Below are 21352 nucleotides of genomic sequence, written 5' to 3'. Positions count from 1 at the left end.
CTTAAGGACTTCCTCTTAAATGAGTGCCTGAAGAAAATTAGGGGTTAAAACTCCAACTTATTTTCCATCTATATTCAGGTTGAAAATACCCCTGCTTATCACAACCCAACTGAGGACATTTTTAGGCTTTTCTCTTTATTGTCTGTACTATCTGTGCTTCTTGCATGTAGGCAGAGAGAATATTACAAGGGAAACTCATATCTCCTTCCTGTTTCATCTCTACATTTCTTGGGGCAAAATACAATCTTACATGAGAAAAGCATTTGCCTAGAAAACTATTTAGATTCATGTACCTGGTCAAAGCATATCAAAACATGTTTCTCTACCACCAACAGAAGACATCAGCATACATCAAGGATGAAAATGGGACAGTGATGCTAACATTCCTTTGTGAAATTTTTTAAGGTCAGTAGTTAGGGAAAGCAAAATAAAGGAAAATGACTAAATGTGTTTATACATTCAGTGTTATGTCTACAAAGTTAAAATATTATAAAGATAGTCTGGCTCCAGCTTTTAACAGCTGAAACTTTACTGATGACAGTGACATTATATCAGGGTACACCTGGAGTAGCTCAGCAGGGTAGATATCTAAAAGCTGTGACTTATATTTAGAGACAAGTGAGTCTTTTATTTATAACTCGTAAACTTTTAACTTGTAAATCCTTTCCTTGGGGAAAAAAAAATTAAAAAGCAAGACAGGATTTGTCTAGTTTCATTTTTATCCAAGTAAAATTTAAGCAGGAATACTTTTTTCCACATTAACTGTTTTAAATCTGTATAAAGATTCATATTGGTCTAAGTGAAAAGGGAAGTAGGACTGCTGGCTGCAGAGCCAAGAATGGGAGCTATATTTGTGGAAGTCATATATTAATTATGTATGCAGTAATGTAAAGCAAATGGACAGCCACCTGCATGGAAGTGTATTAATAATACTTGATAGTATCAATAGAATTTATGTGAAGGAAATACCATGCTTGATTTTTAAATATTTTGCCATTTTGTTTTTAATTTTTGGTTAACAGAAAAGAAGGAAAAAAAAAGAAAAAGACAATCTACTGCAGGTAGATTACATTGTCACGCAATAATAAATTAAACTGCAAGTAGTCCAATGCCTTTTATATAGCCCCACTTTGCCACACAGTTTCTTGTTCAGCAATCCCTACAAAAAGATCTATTAACCAAAACATATGGTGGTTGGAGTGCTCTGGTTTTCTCAGCAAGGTAATATATCATACAATTAATTAAGCCTCTGGGCCACCTTGATATCAATGGGATTAAGTATTTGCTTAAAGAAAGTCATGTGCCTATTTGCTGAATTGAGGCCTAAAATTAAGGGGGAAATACTGTATGTGATTATGTCATAAAAAACAGAAATCCTCCAGCTGGACTCAGGAGGGATCTGAGTTAAAGATATACAGATTTGTATCCAAATGCTTTGGTTTTTTCCCCTCTGCTTGTAGAAAGCAGATTTCCCCCCCACTTTTATAAAGTGTTGTGCAATGCCACATATATATTATGGCACAAACTGGAAGGTCCCAAGTATTCCCACTACCTGCGATATTATCCCATATTATGATCTCAATATTATTTCAGTAGAGCTTGAGGGTGTCTGCTAGGACAGACTCTTAGGACAGGCCCAGCCTGCTCACTGTGGTTAATGACATTTCTCAGGTTCAACAAATGCTCTTGTCTTGTCTTCATGCCTCAGTGCACTTCCAGTGCCAGTCACAAAAACCACTCAGGCTGCTCTGCATGACTGTGCAATTAAAGAGCACAGATAATTTCCAAGACTATTTCAAGTATAAACACAGGCCAGTATCTACGCGCCTTTTAATCTTACGAAGAAAATACAAATGTTGAGAGGGGAATGAAATTATAATGTGAGGAAAATAGCTTGTGCAAATAGTAGTTCACCCTTTCTTTGTTCTTATTCTTTTAAATTTAGTTGACAAAAATCATGAGCTAAGGGAAGGGTCCACAAAGCAGAGTTTCTCCTCCACTGCCTGCATCTATGATGAGTGTAAAGACAGATTACAGAATTCATTTTTAAAAAAGGTTTATGCTCAACCTTTCTGGAGATATGCAGAAGTTTAAATAGGAGCTCTGAGCCAGGATCCTGTTCAACCACAGGGAATCTATCCTAATAATTTAGACAATCTTTAAAATGAAACTGTTTGCTAGAAAATCTCTTTGAATGTATCATTGTGGTAAGTAAAAAAACCACTCTGTTGGTTTGCAGCACCAGCACAACACCTCTGAATCTTTGTGGCCTAAGTGACATTTGAGGACTGTGCTTAAAGAAAGGGAAATGTTTCCCTTTTAAAGAAAGGAAAATTTAATTTTTGTATTTTGAGGTAGTGTGATGAAAGAGACCCTCTTTTGCTAGTAACTTGTAGTGACAAAGGTATTTCAAAAAGGAACTTTTCAAATAAAATAATGTTAGGTCAGATTGGAGAGCTTATGAAAAGCCTACTCCAAACTAGCAAAGCTGCTTCATTTTCCATTCTCTGAGCAAATCACCTGCCTAAGAAAACTGCATTGTGTTTTTCAGAGGATGCCTATAAAACTCAAGTCCGAATTGATGATGAACCAGCCTATTTGGACATTCTAGACACTGCTGGACAGGTGAGTAATTTTCCAATGAGAGTCACTCAATCAGAGATAAACTCAAAGATTTTAACCTCAGGGATGTGAGTCACAGTGCTTAAAGTTCCCTACTCAAGCATAAAGGAAGCAGTGTCAGAATAATATAGAGAAATTAACAAAGGGGAAGATTAAAGGAGTGCTGCAATATAGAACAGTATAATTTCAAATCTCATCAGAGGAGACAGACAGGCTGAAATGAACAATAGATGAAAAGATGTTTGTTTCTTTTCCTCTTGTATGCAGGAACATCTATCACAATAATGAAATTAATAAATACTGTGTTGTTTGTCTTACATTTCTCATTCCTCCTTCTCTATATGTTTTACAGGAATTTTCTGGTATACATGTAGACTAAGTATTTTGTTACATTTCGCCTTCTCCTCACATTATATCTCAATATCAAATGGTCACCCATAAGGAAAATATCTTTATGCAAAAAGTAACACAAAGTGTTACAAATACAGGTTTTCCAGAGAAGCTGAGGGTGTCCAATCCCTGGCAGTGTCCAAGGCCAGATTGGATGGGGGTTTGAGCAACCTGGGATAGTGGAAGGTGTTCCTGTCCATGGCAAGAGGGTTGGAATGAGATGAAATTGAAAGTTCCTTCCAACCCAAACAAGCCCCTGATTCTGCCAATTCTATGGCAGCATGTCTGCTGTTGGGGAATCAAGCTTCATATGCAGTGATGAAGAGGAAAGAGTTAAATACAATAATTTCTTCTACTCAGTTCATTTCCTTTCCAACTCAAGATTTGTTTATTGTTAATTAAAGTGCTGCCATGTGCTGATCTTTTCCTCAGGTGTGTCTCAGGGTCTCTTTGAAGGCTTTTTTCTTGAGTTTCCATAGTGTGTGTGCGCCTCATGCAGGAACAAAACAACCAAAAAGGAACTTGGACACACTTACATAAACAAGGAAATATTTGGGAAGCAAAAGCCTGGTAACCTTGTTCTCAACTTCCTAGAGGTCTGAATGCACCTAAGCTAGGCACTGCAAATGGTGGGGAATGCAGTCTGCTGCCAGAAATTCAAAGAAAGTTCAGCTATTGTCAGTCATTTCCACATATATATAATTTTTTCAGGATTTAAAAAATTTTTGATCATATGAAAAGGCTAGAACTATACCTCATCCTTAATTTACGGGAGGAGGATATGATTACCAAGGTTATGAATTTTGTCAGAATAAACAGCTGTAATGTAAGAAAAGAAATCAGAATAACTCAGTCAATGAAAGGTGGTGAACACAATAGTACAAAAAACTGGAGTTTTATCTCTAAGTTATATCTCTCTTAGGAAGCAAAACTTCCATAGTGTTAGATGTCCATGGTATGGAGTGACCAAGTAATGAAATGTGGTGCAGATATTTCATAGAATCATAGAATTTTAAAAGTTGGAAAATATCTTTAAGATCATTGAGTCCAACCATTAACTCAGCAGTTCCAAGCCCACCACTGAACCGTGTCTCCAAGTGCCACAGACATGTGCTTTTTAAATCCCCCGGGGGGTGGTGTTTCCACCATTGCCCAGGCATCCTAGGCCAGGGCTTCATAATCCTTTCAGAAAAGAATTTTTTCCTCATTCCCAAATCTAAACCTCCCCTTTTTCCTCATCCATTCCTCTTTGTAGCAAGTAGAGGTGTGTGCAGAAGCACCACACTCAGCAGATTTATCATCCCAGGCCATTTTACAGCCTGGGCATAGCTATTGTACTTCTGTTGAAATGTGGAAATGAATCAAACAAGTTGATTTGATATGAGCAAATCTCTATTTTAAATTCACCTGTTGCTCCAATGTAGATTGTGATCACTGAAACACATTCCCAGCATAACTAGGAAGCTCTTCCCACTTTCCCTCCCACGATTTTTCAGGAGCTGTCCGTTCTAAGTGTCCTGGATTTAGCTGCTTGTCTTTGTAGATGTCTTTGGATTTGTTGCCTCTCTATCTGCACTACATAGCTCCAGAATAAATCAAGACCTAATCCAACTCCCATTGAAGTCAGCAGCTGAAATAGGCTCTTTCTTCACAGGGCACTTAATGGTGCTCTCACTGAAGCTCGCACAAATTCTGCCCTGACTTTGGTGACTCAGGGTAAAAATCCAAAGCACCCATTTGTGCTGCTGCTGATGTGTGCCTTGGTGGTGCCTGATTGTTTTTATTTCCCTTGGTTTTATGTCAAATTGGAGATGGGGTTAAAGCTTTCAAATCAGGGAGTGGAAAACTCATTTGTCTGGGTGTCCTCACAGTCATAAATACTTCGTCATTAACTTTGAATAATGACTTTAATCACCTTAGGAGATCAAGGAGCCAAAATTGTGATTCGTCCTTATTTGGGAAATACAAGAAATCAATAGTGAATGAATTTAATGTATTTTGTTGTTGCCCTGGAGGACATGTTTCAACAAATATGTTTCACCATTCCCTTCTGTACCTATGAACTAATTAAGAATTTCAACACTGACCAAATTAACTACTAATAATTAACAGAGTTTTAATAGTCAAATCTAGACTTAAAAACCCACATGTGATTTCATACCTGACACTGTAAAAAAATCTTCAATACTTTAACTGGTAGATCCAGTTTGAAGCATGTAAAACATAAATGATGCATCAAAAACACATTTATGTTCTCAGTTTTCTGAAGTTAAAAGAAAAAAACAGCCCAACATTCAGACAATGCGAAAATCAGAAACATTGATTAACTTGCTCATCTAGTTACTGATTTTTCCCTTGTGCATGTACATGGACACTATATCATAGACCAATTGCTCATCTCAGGAGGTAAACTGATGTTCACTGGACTCTGGATACGTATTTTATACACCATCATTTGTCCTTTTGTGCTCTTCCACTAGTGTTTTTCCACTGAAAGCACAAGAGGCATTTTCTTAAAGAATGTAGGGGCTGGTGCAAGCAGTTGTGCTTCACTGAACTCAGTACACCTTCTTTTCACCACCCTCTACACCTGCCAGCTGGGCAGCCTGTGTTTGCTCACCCCATTTAGCTTCAGACAGAACTTGCCTTAGAGAGTTTCAGGAGAAGGTACTGATGTAGCTCCTGGTAGCTGGATTGTCATAAACAGACATAACCTGCGTTAATCCTACCAAAAAAATCTTGAAAATGTGGTGTGCTGCAAGGAAATGAACAAAAAAAAATGATGCTGGTATTCTTTTTCAGTGGCTCATCTGAATCTAGAAGAAGCTGCCAGTAAATCCTTTGGTTAGTTATCAATGATGCCTTTGGCTCTTTAACTAGAAGTATTATTCTCAACCCAAAACTTTTCAGTTTCCATCTACACTTCAATTAAAACAAAGAAAAAAAATAAAAGAGAAGCAAATAAAGCCAAACACACTAAATGGGAGATTGAGATCATATTTATAAAAATGAGGAAGTTTACTTTTTTAGCTTTTAACTCCCAAGGCTAGCTACAATATGGCATGTGGAGTATATAGGACAAACTTCATGGAAATCTGGAAATGCAAATTAGTATCCATAAAGATAGCTTGAGCTTCCTTGTTCATCCATATGGGATATTTTTTGAGTGACTTTCCCTTGAAATTCACCCATGTCCACTGAGTTTGGAAGTGGTATTGGTGGAGGTAATTCTGGGATTTCCCCTTTCTTAACCAATGCGCCATAAAAATAATCTGCATTTACATGCATTTGATCCAAACTGACGCAAACTCTTTGGTTTCCAGCAAACTTGCAGGTGCAAGCAAAAGGACATTCAGCCCTCAAGCACTCTATTCTGCATTCACTTCCCTTCACAATTATTCTCAGAGAGTGACAACCCCCAACTGCTCCAACCGCGCACAAAAAGCCTCCACACGGAGTTATAGAAACCTTCTGTTCGCTCATTTACGCTTTCTCACCTTCTCTTCTAGCTTAAAAATATGTTGCTACTTCTGGAGCCCAGAAGTATGCTCCTCATGGAGCACACACAGCAGTTATCTCTCCTGCTGTATTTATAGACTGTTGACTGACACAGGAGCTTTTATTCCTGCCACAGCTTTCCCCTGTATGACACATTACCCAATCTCTCTGTGTAGACCTCACGCCGAACACTAAAAGAGCAGCAGAGTTTCCTTCACTGGAAAACAATTTGATCTGACATGTAAAAGAGGCAAAAATTGTTTTCAGATACAAAGCAGGCAAGTATGTGGAAAAATGGGTTTCTGTACCTGTCAGTGAGACAATACATTCCGAGAATATTGCACCAATTTTTGTTTCCTAAAACATGAGCTTTTTATGATAAACTTAGTGCACCAGTATATTTCCCAGGTGTGAGTCAGAGACTTGAAAAATGGGCCCTAAAATGTGATGGCATGCCATTTCAGGGAGATTTTCCTTTGTCTGGAGTTGTGTGCACATGAATTCATTTCCAGGCAGACACTTTTCAACCTGACAACAGCAGTGCGCTCTGTACTGAAATCCATCTCTCAAATTGCTAGCAAATCACAGGACATGTTTATCCTGCCAACCTGCAGGACTATGATTCTTGCCCCCTGCTTCAAGCTTTGAAGAGGAACCATATTAGTCCCAAGAGCCCTTCAGATAAACACACTTTCTCAGACTAAACACTATAGTCTGATGATTCACTCAGGCTGTTATCTGAGACCCCTCTGCTTATTATCTAAACATGCTGCTCTAATCCTGAATCAATGGAAGTGAAATCTCAAAGTACACTAGTGCAGCTTATCTCAAGGAAATGTAAAATGCCTTTTTGGCAGTAATTATGTCTTAATGGGCCTCTACAGCATGTTTTTATAAGGGGAAAATAATTTTATTGCACTTACTGCTAGGTACTGTAGTGCATAAATGAAATCCATTTTATTTTTAAAGCAGAGGGATATTGAAGCAAGTAGCAACTATTAACACAGTGTATTAGGTGAGAAGAGCATCAGTTTTATTTCCTTTGTATGTTGTTCCACAGGCTGTTGAAAACGTACTTAGAAAGTATAAAATCATAACACTGAAATTTTTCTGGGTTCTTGAGACAAGTTGTTCTGTACGTTCTGGGAAGAGCTAAAATGTCTCCCTTGACCTAGTAGTTTTATTTGCCAATGGACAGATTGTGGAGAAACACTTATTTGGCACAGATACAGAGTGGAAAAAACAGTTGCAGTAATTCACAGATGAAATTGTGGACCTGACACCAGTTTCCTTCAGATCACTGGCAAAATATTCCTTGACTTCTGTAGGAAAAGGTCTAGGCATATGCTGATAAAAATGAGTGTACAACCAAAGGGAGAGCAGGCAACTGGCAGCCAAGATTCCTAACTTCCTTTTTCATCCCTGTCCATGAGTGAATCATGATGCAATAAAGGGTGGATCAGTTTGTATTTCTAGGCCTGCATTTATCTTCTTGTCAAACAGGTGCAATAAAATGTTGCAGGGAACAAGCATTTAGGGTGAACATCAGCATTTATTGAGTCTGACAATCCCATTGCTACCATTCCTCTTCAGCAAAGTCAGTGGTAGTGGTTCCATACTGCAGGTGGTGGAAAATTTTCCAGTGTTTTCTGTTCTTTCTCAACAAAGTCTTTTTTTTTTTATTTCACTTGAAATGCTTTCCCTCTCACTGTGTTTCATCTTTCTCTAACTTGCAACTTGCAAAACTAGATAAATACAGAGTGATGCTGCTGAAATATTTTTTCTCTTTTTAATAAAATAAGGACATATAAGAGAGGAAAATATGTTACTACAATTTTTGAAAAACGATTGGAAAATCTTTTTTTCTTCTTTCCAAGACTTTTTTTGTAGTATTTTCTAGTGGGTTTTTGGTTTCGTTTTTGGGGTGATTTCTGTTTTTTATTATTTTACTGAATTTGGCTTTGAGGTGGTTTTGGTTGGTTGGTTTTTGTTCTGGTGTACATTGTATGGGAAACACCTATATAAACACATTCCATATGAGTAAACTTCATCCAGGTCCTCCACAAGGTTATGATAATGTAATTTTTTCTTTTCTCCCAGCGCTGGAAAATATTCTGCACTTTTTCTTTGCACTGGTGAGTGGCACTGAAGTACTTTATAGTTCCAGCAGACACTGCACATACTCTAAGTGTGTCCTGATTTCTTTATATATATATATATATGTGACTGTCCTAGATAATCTCACTAGGAATTCCATTTCACAGAGGTTTTCTATCAAAATCTACTTGTTACTAAGCAGCTGTACACAAACCAGGGACGCCAGTGAGCAGAAAACTGAATTCTACCTCTATCAATTTTCACAAAGCTCACATCATAATGATATTTCCAGGACTAAAAAAATTGGCTTGAATGCTGAGAAAACATATTACAGCACCACATGGTGCCCATTTCCCCTGAACAAATGACCAAGAAATGGTTCTTTTTGTAGAGCAGGGCTTTAATGCTTCATAGGAGAAGTAGGTTGTCCCCAAAAAATGAGATTTTCAAAATTAAGTGTCTTTTATGTTATTCTGAAGCTTTTAATGGCGTTGTCTCCAGACAAAGAGAACAAAAGGAAAAAATTATATACTGCTATCAGAATCATCCAAACATTTCACTTGCTAAACCACATGAGAAGGAAAAAGCTGGAAAAAGCTTTCTAAAAATGAAATTTTTATTTCCTGCTAGCAGGAAGGGGAATGGAAAAACCCAAGGCCAAGTAATATCGTTTAAGCTGGAGTTTCAATAGTTTTGCCCCAGAACCTGGAAGTGAAATTCCCTGCCACCAAGCAAACAGACACACAAAAACTCCCAACAAATAAACAAACAAACAAAAAAAAACCTAGAAAAGTAAACTTCAGCAAATTTTGAGCTCCATTGCTTGTTACCTTTATAATCTGAGAAATGTTATTCCATAAATCCAGATTCTTCAAAGAGAGGATGAGGAGCAAAGTAGAAACTCAATAAAATAATTAGTGAAAATATGAAATATTTTCTTGGGGGTTTTTTTCATTGTTTTTCTTAGTATGCTATATTTTTGGATATATATTTTTCTCACTTCCATAGATGAAAGCTTGCACAGCTTGCATAGATTTTAGTGCCTGTTTTTTAATTTGTGCCTGTTGGATGAGGAGAATAAATTTTTTTCATGAGTGTTCCATGTCATTACCAGAGCCGTGGGATGATGTGAGACAAACCATGCCAGGGAACAATCTTATCTTTTAATAAGACAAAAACTCAAAAGCTTAGCAGTGGCTGCATTGACTAGACCTGTGTCAGAAATCAGTGTGGCACCTGACTTACACCTTGGGCAAAGCTGAAGGAGACAGACTCCTCTAACTTTTAGACGTGCTGATGAGCTTTGGCCCTTTGGAGGAAAGTATTGGCATGTCTCAGAAGCTACTCAGTGTCTTTCAGGATCATAAAATCATGGAAGGCTTTCGATTGGAAGTGGCTGTGAAACCCCTGCCATGGGCAGGGACACCTTCCACTGTCCCAGGTTGCTCCAAGCCCCGTCCAGCCTGGCCTGGGGCACTCCCAGGGATCCAGGGGCAGCCACAGCTGCTCTGTGCACCCTGTGCCAGGGCCTCAACCCCTCACAGGGATGAATTTCTTCCCAATATCTCATCCAACCCTGCCCTCCATCAATTTAAAGCCATTCCTCCTCCTCCTCCTGTCACTCCATGCCCTGTTCCCAAGTCCTTCTCCAGTGCTCTTGTAGCCCCTCCTGGGAAGGGCTCTAAGACCTCTAAGGTCTACCTGAATCCTTCACTTTCTCTGTTGGATCTGCTGATCCAACCAAGTTACCTCATGACTTAATTTTTTAGAGCTCTGCCTTTGTCCTTATGTGTTTTGTTTATTTTTTTTTTTCCTAATGCAATAAAAATTATTCAGAAATATTTTTGCACATGGAAATGAAAACACATGTTGGGAAGTCACAGTGACATGACAAACTCAGTCCTTTCATGTCACAAGTTCACGTTGTAAGCAATATAAGATCCATGCAGGATTTTAACACAGATATTTTGCATTCACTTTGGTTGTGATTTATGTAGTCCCCAGGGAACACACCCCTCAGATAAACACTGAGCTAAATTTCAGTTGCAGAAATGAGTGCACTATTGATTAGATGTTACAAAAGTCTAAAATATCCACTCTGCAGATTGCTTGCTTTTTCCTTTCCCCCCTTTTCAGGTTCTCAGATTAAATTATATCTCTGCTGATGAGTAGGGCACAGGGGAGGGAAAAGAAAAAAACCTGTATGGTGGAATTTTTAAGGTCAGCACACTTGTTAGGGAAGTCATCGTGAGAGAGCATATATGCAAGCCAGGATATAATTTGCAGTCATTTATCAGAGCAATGAGGTGTCTGACTCCACGGCCTCCTGGTTTACTTCTGCAAGGCTGCACAAGGCCTCTCTGGGGATGGTGGCAAGCCTGTGATGACCACAGAAGCTGACAAGAGCATGTCTGAATCCCTGCAAAGCCCTTGCTTGCAGCTGCAGGCATCAGGGTTGTTGTCTTTTTTTTTTTTCTTTTAATCTCTGCTGTTCACTAAAATGTAATTACCAAGGTATTAATTTTTTCCCTTTAACCATTTATGATGCATTTGTGATAAAAGGTGAAAACTTGCTCTTTTTTGCATATCAATGAGAATGGGGGAGGAAGTATTATGTGGTGCATGATAAACCAAATGCATAGGGGGGTTTTAGAGGTAGTTAACAATGAAGATTGCTTCAGTGCCTGCATTTAGAAGAAAATTGCTAAGGTGTTTATCCCTCAGAGAGGGACCATTAGCATGAATATGAAAGAAAAAGGCAGTTCTCTGAGTTAGGGAGTGTAGCACTGAGGAATTTTTACTGGCATTGTGGAGAATTGATATGGTGATTTCATCCATATTTAGGGGTGAATAAAAAGTAGATATGATCTCCCAGGCAGGTGATGGACTGCTTAGTTTCATTATTGCACATGACAAACCATCTTGGGAAGAGCAGGATTAATAAAGTTAACAAAAAGCACAGTTGCAGAAAACTGGAAAATATATTATCATGTGGAAGCAAGAGGGCAACTAGAGTGGGTACACTGGGAATCTTAGTGAAAAGAAGCTGTATCTGAAGGGAGAGTCTGAGTGCCTGTGCAGGTTATTTACTAGTTCCTCAGTAAGAAAGAATGGTCACTCAGTGATGTTATATTTTGTAGTCCTGAGTTATTTTATTGGAAGTTGCTCAAATCTGTCTTTTTTCTCTGCCTTATTTATTTCCCGTTACTTCCTTTTTTTCTCTATCAGGCTGGTGTGGCTCAATCTTTTTGCCTAAGTCATGGTGCAGGACATGTGAACACAGAATAGTGAGTGCATATAAAGTGCTCTGCAGTTAGGGAAGGGGCAGTGAAATTGTCATCTATCAGTGCTCAGGATGCAAAGTAATACTGACACCTGTTTTTCACAAGGCTTGGTCCTGCATAGTCTGTGACTGAGAGCAGTGCCAGATAGCATGGGAAGCAGCATCACAGCTGAAAAGAGAAGGGGAACCTGAATCTATAAGCCCACTTGTGGGAAACAACATGATTTCACTGATGGTGAAAATAGATCGTGTCTAACAGTGATTTAAAGTCAATAAAAAAATAACGTCACAAATCCATTATTTTCAGACAGGGTGAAAGCTTAACATACCGGTTCAGAGCCTCAGACTCATTTGGATGAAGATGAGAGCAATGTCATCATGAATTACCCTGATTGAGTAATCCATATTAAGAAACTGCTATCTTTATTTTTAATTAATTTCTCTTTACATTCAGAACATTAGTTGTGCATAAAGTCTCTTCTGTATTCAGAGATAAGCGATGTATTAACCAGTGGGAAGGAATCCATCTCTTTCCATGAGAATACATTAGTTTTGAAAGAAGTTTACACATTCTTTCTATAATGTATTCTATAATACATTATAGAAAGAATCCTGAACTGAAGCATAATGCAGCATCATCTCCTTTCTGGGACTGAAGATCTGTTTCTGTAGTAAGCAAGTTTCTACTGAAGAACACAAATATAGGGGAAATTAGGAGGGGAAAATAATTTTAAAAAGTTTTCACCCAAAATTTTGTGAAAATCATGAATGTAAATCTATTCTTGAATTTCATAATTAGTGCATGTCTAATTGTGTTTCTTGAGTTGCTGATCATCCATTCAGTTGACCTGCTAAGCTTGGACAGTCTTCTTGCCCATAGGCAAGGTCTTGAGGTGGTGTCAGTCGCTCTGCCCAGGTGAGCTAACCTGGAAAACCCCTAAGAATCAGCAGCTAAAAGGTAATGCTGCTATTTGTCACAGAAATGGATATCATACCTGTGTCTTCCAGAAAGAACACCTGTCATGAATACTCTTCTTCTTCTGTGACCCTTTCCAGGTAAATAAATTATCTTAAGCAGGGAATTGCTGGTTGTCTTCTAAACTACAGATTAATTTCAGTGCCTGTCTGAGCTTTATCCTTGTACATTCCCAGAGTTAAGAAAAGGCTACTGATTTTGTACAGCATGGAGTTTGTAATATTGCCCTGGAAGGCAGTCAGATAAAGCCCAGAAAGCCATTAGTCTGCTGGGAGCTTGGACTGAATCTTTTTTATCTTCATACTTCTCCCATCATCAGTGATATGCATTTTGTCCCCAGTACAAATTCACAGAAGAAAAGGGATATTGATGCTTTACAAGAGAAGCAAGAATTCTTTTCTGTAATTACAAGGCATGAGACACTGACTGATCATTAATCAAGGGACTGATTATTATAATAATCCACTGCAAGCTCATGGGCTAATTCTCATTTGTACTAATCCCACTTTGAACTGCTCCTGAATCATTACTAGAATGGGCAAAAGGGGTTGTGAGAGATGGGTTTGATGCTCACCCAGAGCAGTGTAGAGACTTGAAGAGGAGAAGAATCCATCTCTGCCCTCCAGTGTTTAAGCCAGAGCCCCTGCATTTTCTTTGGTCTGTCTCTGAGCTGTTACTCAGTTCCCTTCCTTCCTCCCAGTGATGTGGCAGATGGTTTAGGCTGGCACAGGTTGCTGAGTACCACCTGCTGCAAATTTTTCGCTCTCTTTTTCTATGTAACTCCTTTTGTTGTTGTTGTTGTGTTGTTGTTGTCATTTGCAAAGGGTGGCTGGAAATAAGAAGGAGTCAAGAAGAAAGCATGAAGTGACGTTGATAATGTTCTGTGCTTTCTTATTTTCTGCTGCGTCATTGCTGGGAACCTGTAGCTGGTGCAGGCAGGGCTCCCGCAAGCAAAAGCAGCAGGTTGGGAACTTTGGCTTCTGTGGTGGAAAAAGTGTACCTTTATTATCTCATAATGTTACTCAACCCATGCTGAGGAACAGCATTTCCCACTGCTGAGTGCTGTGAAGGGAAAAATCCTTGACTGGCTTTAGGCATTAGGTGCTACATTCTCTTGATCTTTTCACTCCACTGGAAATGAAACAGCCTTGCAGAAGCTAAATGAAAAGTCTAAAATGGAGAGGAGGAGTAGTCTTATCATTCAAATGCATGAAGGATATGACTGGGCAGGGCCTGGCTGAAATTGTTGACATCAGAGGCAAGTTCTCTATTTAGTCTCTGTCAAGGAAGTGAGAGAGGCACAAAAGAAAAGCACCCCTGGCATCTTAAACACGTCCCTGAGGATGGGTTGAGTTACTCTCTGGAGTCAGTCATATCTTTTTAATGAGTGTAGAGAGTGGGACTTGAAGAATAAATAAAGAGATGATTCTAAATTTAGAATACCCAACTACCTCTTCAGGAGGCAGAAACCACATTTAATAAAGCCTTTTGCATATAGATTAATACTGGTATTATGATGTTTATATGATAGAATATCCAGCTAACATCTTGTCGCTGTAGGACACAAAAGAACACACGCTCACACCGTTCTCAAGGTGAAAGAGAAAAAAGGGCCGTTTATTTTCTGACTCCAACATTTATAGTTTTCCAAAAGTGACAGTGGATTGGAGGGTGACAGTGGCACCTCTCCAATGCCACTGGTTGAACCAACAGTCCATCAACTCTCTCCTCCTCCATAAAGGAATGCAAAACAATGAGTTATATATACAGAAAGTGTGTGAGAAAATTCACTACAAGAATGTCAACATCAGAAGGCTTAGAAAATCTTAAAAAACCAGGGTGACAACATCTTACCTGGATGTTTTCTTATTTGAAATGTAACTGCTGCAGGTTTCTTGCGGCTTGCTATTACAAGTAAGTTTTTAAAGAAATGTTAGTTTTTGTCCCCTTCTTTGCTCACAAAAAAAACACACTAAAAAAGTCCAGGAAAACCAGATAATTATCACAGCACTTCTCACCAGTGTACTTTCATTAGGTAAATCTATTTCAAGAGGTAAAAGAAAAGCACACTTTATGACAAGCAGTGCCAGGTGGATGATATGTAATCCTAACAAAGTCAACTGTGGTGCTTATGTGTGTATAAGAACTTACAGAGAGATATGGGAGGTTTGCATTTTGGCTTTAAAAAAGATTTGCTGTTAAAAAGTAATACTGTACCATATTGGCAAAAAATTTCTGGAGATTGTAGAAGTTTTCAACTTACTTTTAATAGGAAAATTCTGAGTGAACAATGAAGTTTCACACATTTTTATTGTTTTAATTTTTTTTTCTCTCACTATTTGAAGATTTTTTTTCCCCTTCTCTTGTCTCCTTTTTGTTTTTTGCCAGAGATGAATAATATCCTGCCTGTTTTCAAGAATATATCCCACCCCTCAAGTGTTCCCTATAAATATGAAAAAATCCCAGTTTATAATAAGAATGACCCCCGTGGTAATCAGGGAGACAGTTTTGATTAAGAACATCTGTTAGCATATTCCTGGTTCTAAAGTCAAGCAGAACATGAGACAAGAAGATATAGAAAGTGACATTCTTCAAACTGTGAGGCTGGCCTCCCTGGGGAGGCTCTGACCTCTTCCAGAGATACAAGCCAAGATCATAAAAAAAACCAGAACAGACATCAAAATGTGTGGAGTGTGTGTGCACTTTGAAAAACATGACACCTTTGCTTCGGAGGTGCCGCATCTTTAAATTTCTAAGCACCACACTTCTGAGGAGTGTGGGGAAGGACTGCACCTGCAAGCTGTGTTTACTGCTCAAACACATCACCACACAATGAAAAAGAGGGGCAGGAACGGTGACCCTCTGTTCATTGCCTTGTCCATTTTTTTTTGTTGTTGTTCTTCTTCTTCTTCTTTCTCTTTTATCCCTTTTGGGGCCATCTCTTAGCTATGGACAACATGGGGATCTCGAAGAAATGACTTCACTTTAGAGCTCTGCTTGTGTAAAGTGGTGATGTAGGAGATGCTGCTTCTTAACAACTTCTGTTCTGAGCTTCATAAAAGCTTTTCTAACCCAGCACTCATTCTCCAGCATTGTTCAGGAGGAAATACTTAGGAAACAATAAAGAAATAAACTGGCTCTGCTGAACTTTATTATATATCATTCTAGACTCTTTTAGTCAGCAAGGCAGGGCTCTCCTGAGCTGAACATAAGTCTGAGACCCAGACTTATGTTTGATGGCAATACATAGACCAACCCTTCATCAATATCAGGGTATCTAAGTGTAGTGTGACTTTACTGCTCAATGACTTTATTTCCTCTTCTGGACACATTAACATACTGATCTTATTTGCAAAAGGTTTTGATTTCTAATAAAAGAAACCCAACATACAAGTCCTATTTATATATCCATGATAATTTTAATTTTAAAATTAATTAAAAATACTGCTTTTTATGAAAAAAATTCTCTTGCTCATTATGAAATGTGAGATAAAAGAGTATCAATCAAGATGAAGGAGAGAAAACAGAAGTCATGCATTTTCTTTTCACTAAGTTCTTTCTTAAAAGCTACTGGAAAAAGCAAGAATATACAGGATGACAAAATGTGGAAATAGGAACACTGTCCCAAATGTAGGTATGGAAGTATTTCTTCAGTGTGAATGGATTGGATTATGAAAGACGAAGTGTTGCTAGAATTGAGAATTTTGAAAGATTAAAAGGCAATGAGATAGGTTTCTACAAGTAGACTGGCAATTGCACATAGGTCAGGAGAAATGTGGGGCTGCTGCTGGAACAAGTGAATGTCTTAATGATGAGGAAAAATGTACAAATACACTCAAGGCTTCCTCTCTCCCCATCTTCAGAAGCAAGCTCGGCTCTCATGCCTCCCAGGAAAGTTTGAGGAAGAGAAAGAGAGTAGAGGGGGATAAATAAGGAAGAAGTGAATCCAGCTGGGTGTAGGCATGGATCCATGCTTGGATAAGACATATCCAAGCACATTGATGGAAGCTGCTTGACATAATTTTGAGGCTGCTCTGATATCTATGAATAATCATGTCAGATGCCTGATCACTGAAGAAAGGCAAATGTGACATCTCTCTAGGAGCAACATAACCATCAAGAGACTTTCTTGTCAGCATTCTTCAACAACAGGTAGAAATATATAGTCTTATGTGGATTAGTGGATTTAGATTTTTTTCTGCATTCAATTATACTGGAAAAAGAAAAGGAAACAGTTATGCTCCTTTCTTTCAACTTCTAGAAAAAATTTGGGTTTTTTTCTGTCTAAACTTGATGCTTGTTTTCAAGGATCACATCTCCTAAGAAGAATGATGATTTGGTTTCAAAAGAGTTTTTACCACACTTTTCAGTTAAGTCTTAGTCATAATACACAAGAGAGTACTCAAGATTGATGTCAAGCTGCAAAGTGCTGCAAGCATGACAAATCTTCACTTTAATTTTCAGAATTGATTTCCTTTTGAGGGGGTGTGATTTCCTTTTGTCTTTTCCCCTTGGCATTTACTGACTTGGGAATGTTTTGTATTTTCCATTTATTGAGTAGAAATTTGTATCCAGTACTGTTCCTGACTGATTTATAAGAGGTCCTTTTTACAACAAAATTAAAGAAGATTTTAGTGCAACAGATGCACAGCCTATTTTATAAGGGATAAAATATAATAATAAACATAATAATATAACAATAAAACTACTTAAAAATCTGTAAAACCTTGGGTTTTGTCTCTACATCAGAACATTCACAAAACCCAGGTCAACTTGAGTTTCAGTTCTGTTTGCTGCAGATAAACATGAAAAAAGTGGAATCTGAAGTAAGACTTGAACTTAAAAATTAACAAAGAGATGTAATTTCTTCTTAGTCCTTTGTCTTTTTTGTATAATATTCATACAGATTTGCAAAGATTTTAGTGTATTTATTGGTAATTAAATTTATTCTTTCTCTTAGTATATATTATTACGTTGAAGTTCCTAGTGAAAAGGTAGAAAAAACCCAAAACATTTCTTTTGAAATCAAAAAACAGGCTTATTTATGTTTGATCTTGGAGTCCTTGACTTTGTACTGAGCAATCGTGCCAAGGGAAAAAAGCTGAGAAATTAATGTCAACATCAAAAAATTGCAATGGAAATTACTTGCTGAGTTAACAACAGAAAGCCAATTCTATGTCCTCAATCCAGTTTGCACAGAATATTTAATGCCTCTGAAAATGGATCATTTCAAAAATGACGCTAAAGTATTTTGCCTGTTTAGTCTAATTTATCAGCGGTAATAACATGTCATAATAAAAAATTGCATAGGTAAACTCATTCTTATCCTGAAAGTTTTAACTGTCCCCTGGCATGAACCAGAATGTGTAGGTAGATGATTCTGACTCAAAAGTGTCAGTCCTGAAAGCTGAGAACTTTGTCCCTTTGGAATGATTCAGTGTGTGAAATAAGGAGCCCAGGGCCTCCTGTCAGTCAGGGAAAGCCATTAAGCATCCCTGGGGAGTGATCCTGGGAGTACTCGTGCTCCAGAACATCACTTACTGTGAGTAACTTAAACAGGGATGTGTGACCTAATTCCTTCTTGGTTTGCCATAAATGGCTATAAATGAGTGTACAAAGCTCTGAGCACTTCCTAGAGGTGGATCACCTCACTTAAACAGAGCCCATTCTTTGTAAAAGGTTGTGCAGGGCTGTCATACAGTGGTACAGTAGTTGATTTATGGAATTTCTAACTCAAGGAGACAGGTCATCTGGGCTGGGTGTTAGGTTACATGTGAAAACATGTACTTTTAGCTATCAGCTCCACTCAGTTGTATAAACCCTCTAAAAATAAATAATAGGTGCAAAAAATAGCTCATCAGATGGTATAACTATTTTCCAGCATTAAAAGCAGCCTGTAGTCCATTAATGGCATTGAATTATTTACCACTTTTTACAAGGACAGCTTAGACAGTGGACTGCAGCTGCACAGCCAGCTAAATTCAGAAGCCTAATCCACAAATTTAAGTTCACTGAAGTCTTCCACTGTCTACTGAGCCTGAAGGAATCCTGGACTAGTTCTGTTCTTCCTATGAGGGAGGAACAGAACATTACTACCCTCCTAGTAATGGTGTAGAACAGTTCTAAGGGACTGGTGCAAAGAGGAGAAAATCAGGGTCACATAGGATGGGGGCTGCAGTGAGATCTTTGTTCTGGTGTGAAAGCCTGGGGTCTGAGGGCAGATAATGGATTTAATGACTGTGTTTAGTCATTAGCGCTCCCTGCTCTCCACATGGAGGCTGAGGCTTTGAATGTGATGCATAGTTTTGTATTGCATCATTTATTAATCTGGTAGCTATCTAATGTAGATGGCTGGAAGAGACCTGGGAGCAGAGACTCAGCTCTGTTCAGTGTCTTGTCCAAACCACAGAGTGTGGAATCCTTTCTGTTTGATATCTTCAGTGCTCAGCTGCCCTACTGCTTGCATATCCACTTTCCAGAGGATGGGCTATGTTATGACCTTACCTACTCTGTCTTGTAGCTTAGTAGTTAATAAACTCTCCTGGGGTGCTATGGGATGATAATTCAGAGATTTTCAAATTCTGAGTAAGTCTCAAAGCAGAATCCTACCCTTAAATTGCCTATTAGTCTGCCATTTTGAAGCTTAGTTGGATGAACTTATTCCTGCAGCAGGTGAAATGTTTTGGATGATATATAAAGCCCTTGGGTAAAAGATACATCATAAATAAATGATAATGGTCAACATGAAAGTCTATTCACAGCAAGTATTGTCAATCAACATGAGCAAGTATTGAGAGAGATTTAAGGTTGAGACTTTTAAAAGAGCATAAGAAATACATTTCCCTTCAATTTTCAGCAAGGGCTGAGGATATATATATGTAAACTAAACTGTTTTAAAAAATCCTAAATTCTCAATAGAGTAAAAACTACAGGATTTTATGCTGCATGCTGCTGCTCATAGAAATGGTCCAATGTTGATATGTGCATTCCTTTTTTATCAGACCTTCCTGCATCTTAATATCTCCAGAGAACTGATTCTGTCAGGAGGATTCTGATCCTGACCGACTGTTGCCATGGTATTGGGTTATTCTGGGCTGTGATCAAGAAAAACAAACAAACTTGAGAAAGATACTGGCTTTAAAACATATTCTCAAGCCACAATGCCTAAGATGAGTTTTTGAAAACTAAATCTTGATTTTTTGTACAATGTGGCAGTTATTAAAAACTTCTGAAAAAAAACCCATACCAGTAACAAGAAGCACTGCTGTGACAATAAATATAAAATGAGAAAAATGCATGAGGAGGAAATGGGGCCAATTCTTGCACTGTTTAAAATGGTTCATTCTCATTTAATGACATTACCCCACACTAAAGTGAAACCTTCATCTTTTCTGAGACCCTTTAAAAAATAGAACTTTTTGCAGATCGGATCTCTGCTGTCTTTTTGGTATTACTGAGCTTTTGAATTGACTGCATAATAAGGAATTTCTACATGTCTCCAATTCCTAGGTAGTGATATAGGGTTTTTTTACACCTGTTAATATTCATTCTGTTACAAGTCACCAGTTTGTACTGGCAGCACTGAAGAAGTTTCTGATAATACATGAGATAGTATTTTCTGTATGCTGGCACTTGCATAATAAGTTCATATTCTTAGAGGACAGAGCTCCCTTGATGGGAAAAGAAGAAAAATGTCCTAAGAGAAATCCTTATTATTGGGGTTGATGGACCTAGAAGGATGCACAAATTTCAGCAAGGAGTGTTTACAAGGGTAAAACAAGCAATGTGAATTTATGTAGGCAACCAGGGAAGTTTTCTGCAAGTTTGTAATTTACAGATGGATAATTTTGTCTGCCAAATTACTGAGCATGTTCTTCCTGCTCTGCAGGCAGAATTCACAGCCATGAGGGACCAGTATATGCGAGGTGGAGAAGGCTTCATTATCTGCTATTCCATCACAGACCGCCAATCCTTTCAAGAAGCAGCTGAGTTTAAGGAGCTCATTTATCGCGTCCGACACACCTACGACATCCCCGTGGTGCTGGTGGGAAACAAAATAGACCTTGAGGAGTTCAGACAGGTAAGAGACATCTCTGCTGGTTTTGGCTTGGTTTTTGCTCGGCTGCCTCAGGGGTTTCTGCAGCCTAAGTTGTGCAGTGCTACTGAGAATTATTAGCACAAGAAGAGGTTTAATCAAAGAACGACAAATTTGTAATGAATTAAAGTCTTTGTGGTGCCTTTCATTCACATGTTGGGGAACTTGAAGCAGCCTTGGCAAATCACATCTAAACTTTCTCTGTTTTTACTCGAAAAAGCTTTGACTGCTGTTGTCAAAAGATTTATATATATTCATGAATATATATATATATATATATATATATATATATATATATATATATGAATATGTTGAATGTAACATAGAAAGAACTTCAATCAGGACATTTGTGGAAAAATACCTTTGGTTTCTTTGACATTGTCAGCCATTA

General features: G+C 38.2%; 1 protein-coding gene across 2 annotated transcripts in view; it reads left to right on the top strand.

The window, feature by feature from the left end:
* Positions 1 to 21352, top strand: part of RIT2 (Ras like without CAAX 2) — a 174335-nt gene that overhangs the window by 67619 nt on the left and 85364 nt on the right. For both annotated transcript variants that reach the window (XM_071425788.1, XM_071425789.1), the window contains exons 4-5: positions 2552 to 2625; positions 20755 to 20946. In XM_071425788.1, the coding sequence (XP_071281889.1) occupies positions 2552 to 2625; positions 20755 to 20946 (266 nt within the window). The remainder of the gene's footprint in view (positions 1 to 2551; positions 2626 to 20754; positions 20947 to 21352) is intronic.

The sequence above is a fragment of the Agelaius tricolor genome, unplaced genomic scaffold (assembly GCF_023055355.1).
Source record: "Agelaius tricolor isolate 1412-34295 unplaced genomic scaffold, bAgeTri1.0.p SCAF_4, whole genome shotgun sequence".
Classification (NCBI taxonomy): domain Eukaryota; kingdom Metazoa; phylum Chordata; class Aves; order Passeriformes; family Icteridae; genus Agelaius; species Agelaius tricolor.
This window is presented reverse-complemented; position numbering and strand designations above follow the sequence as displayed.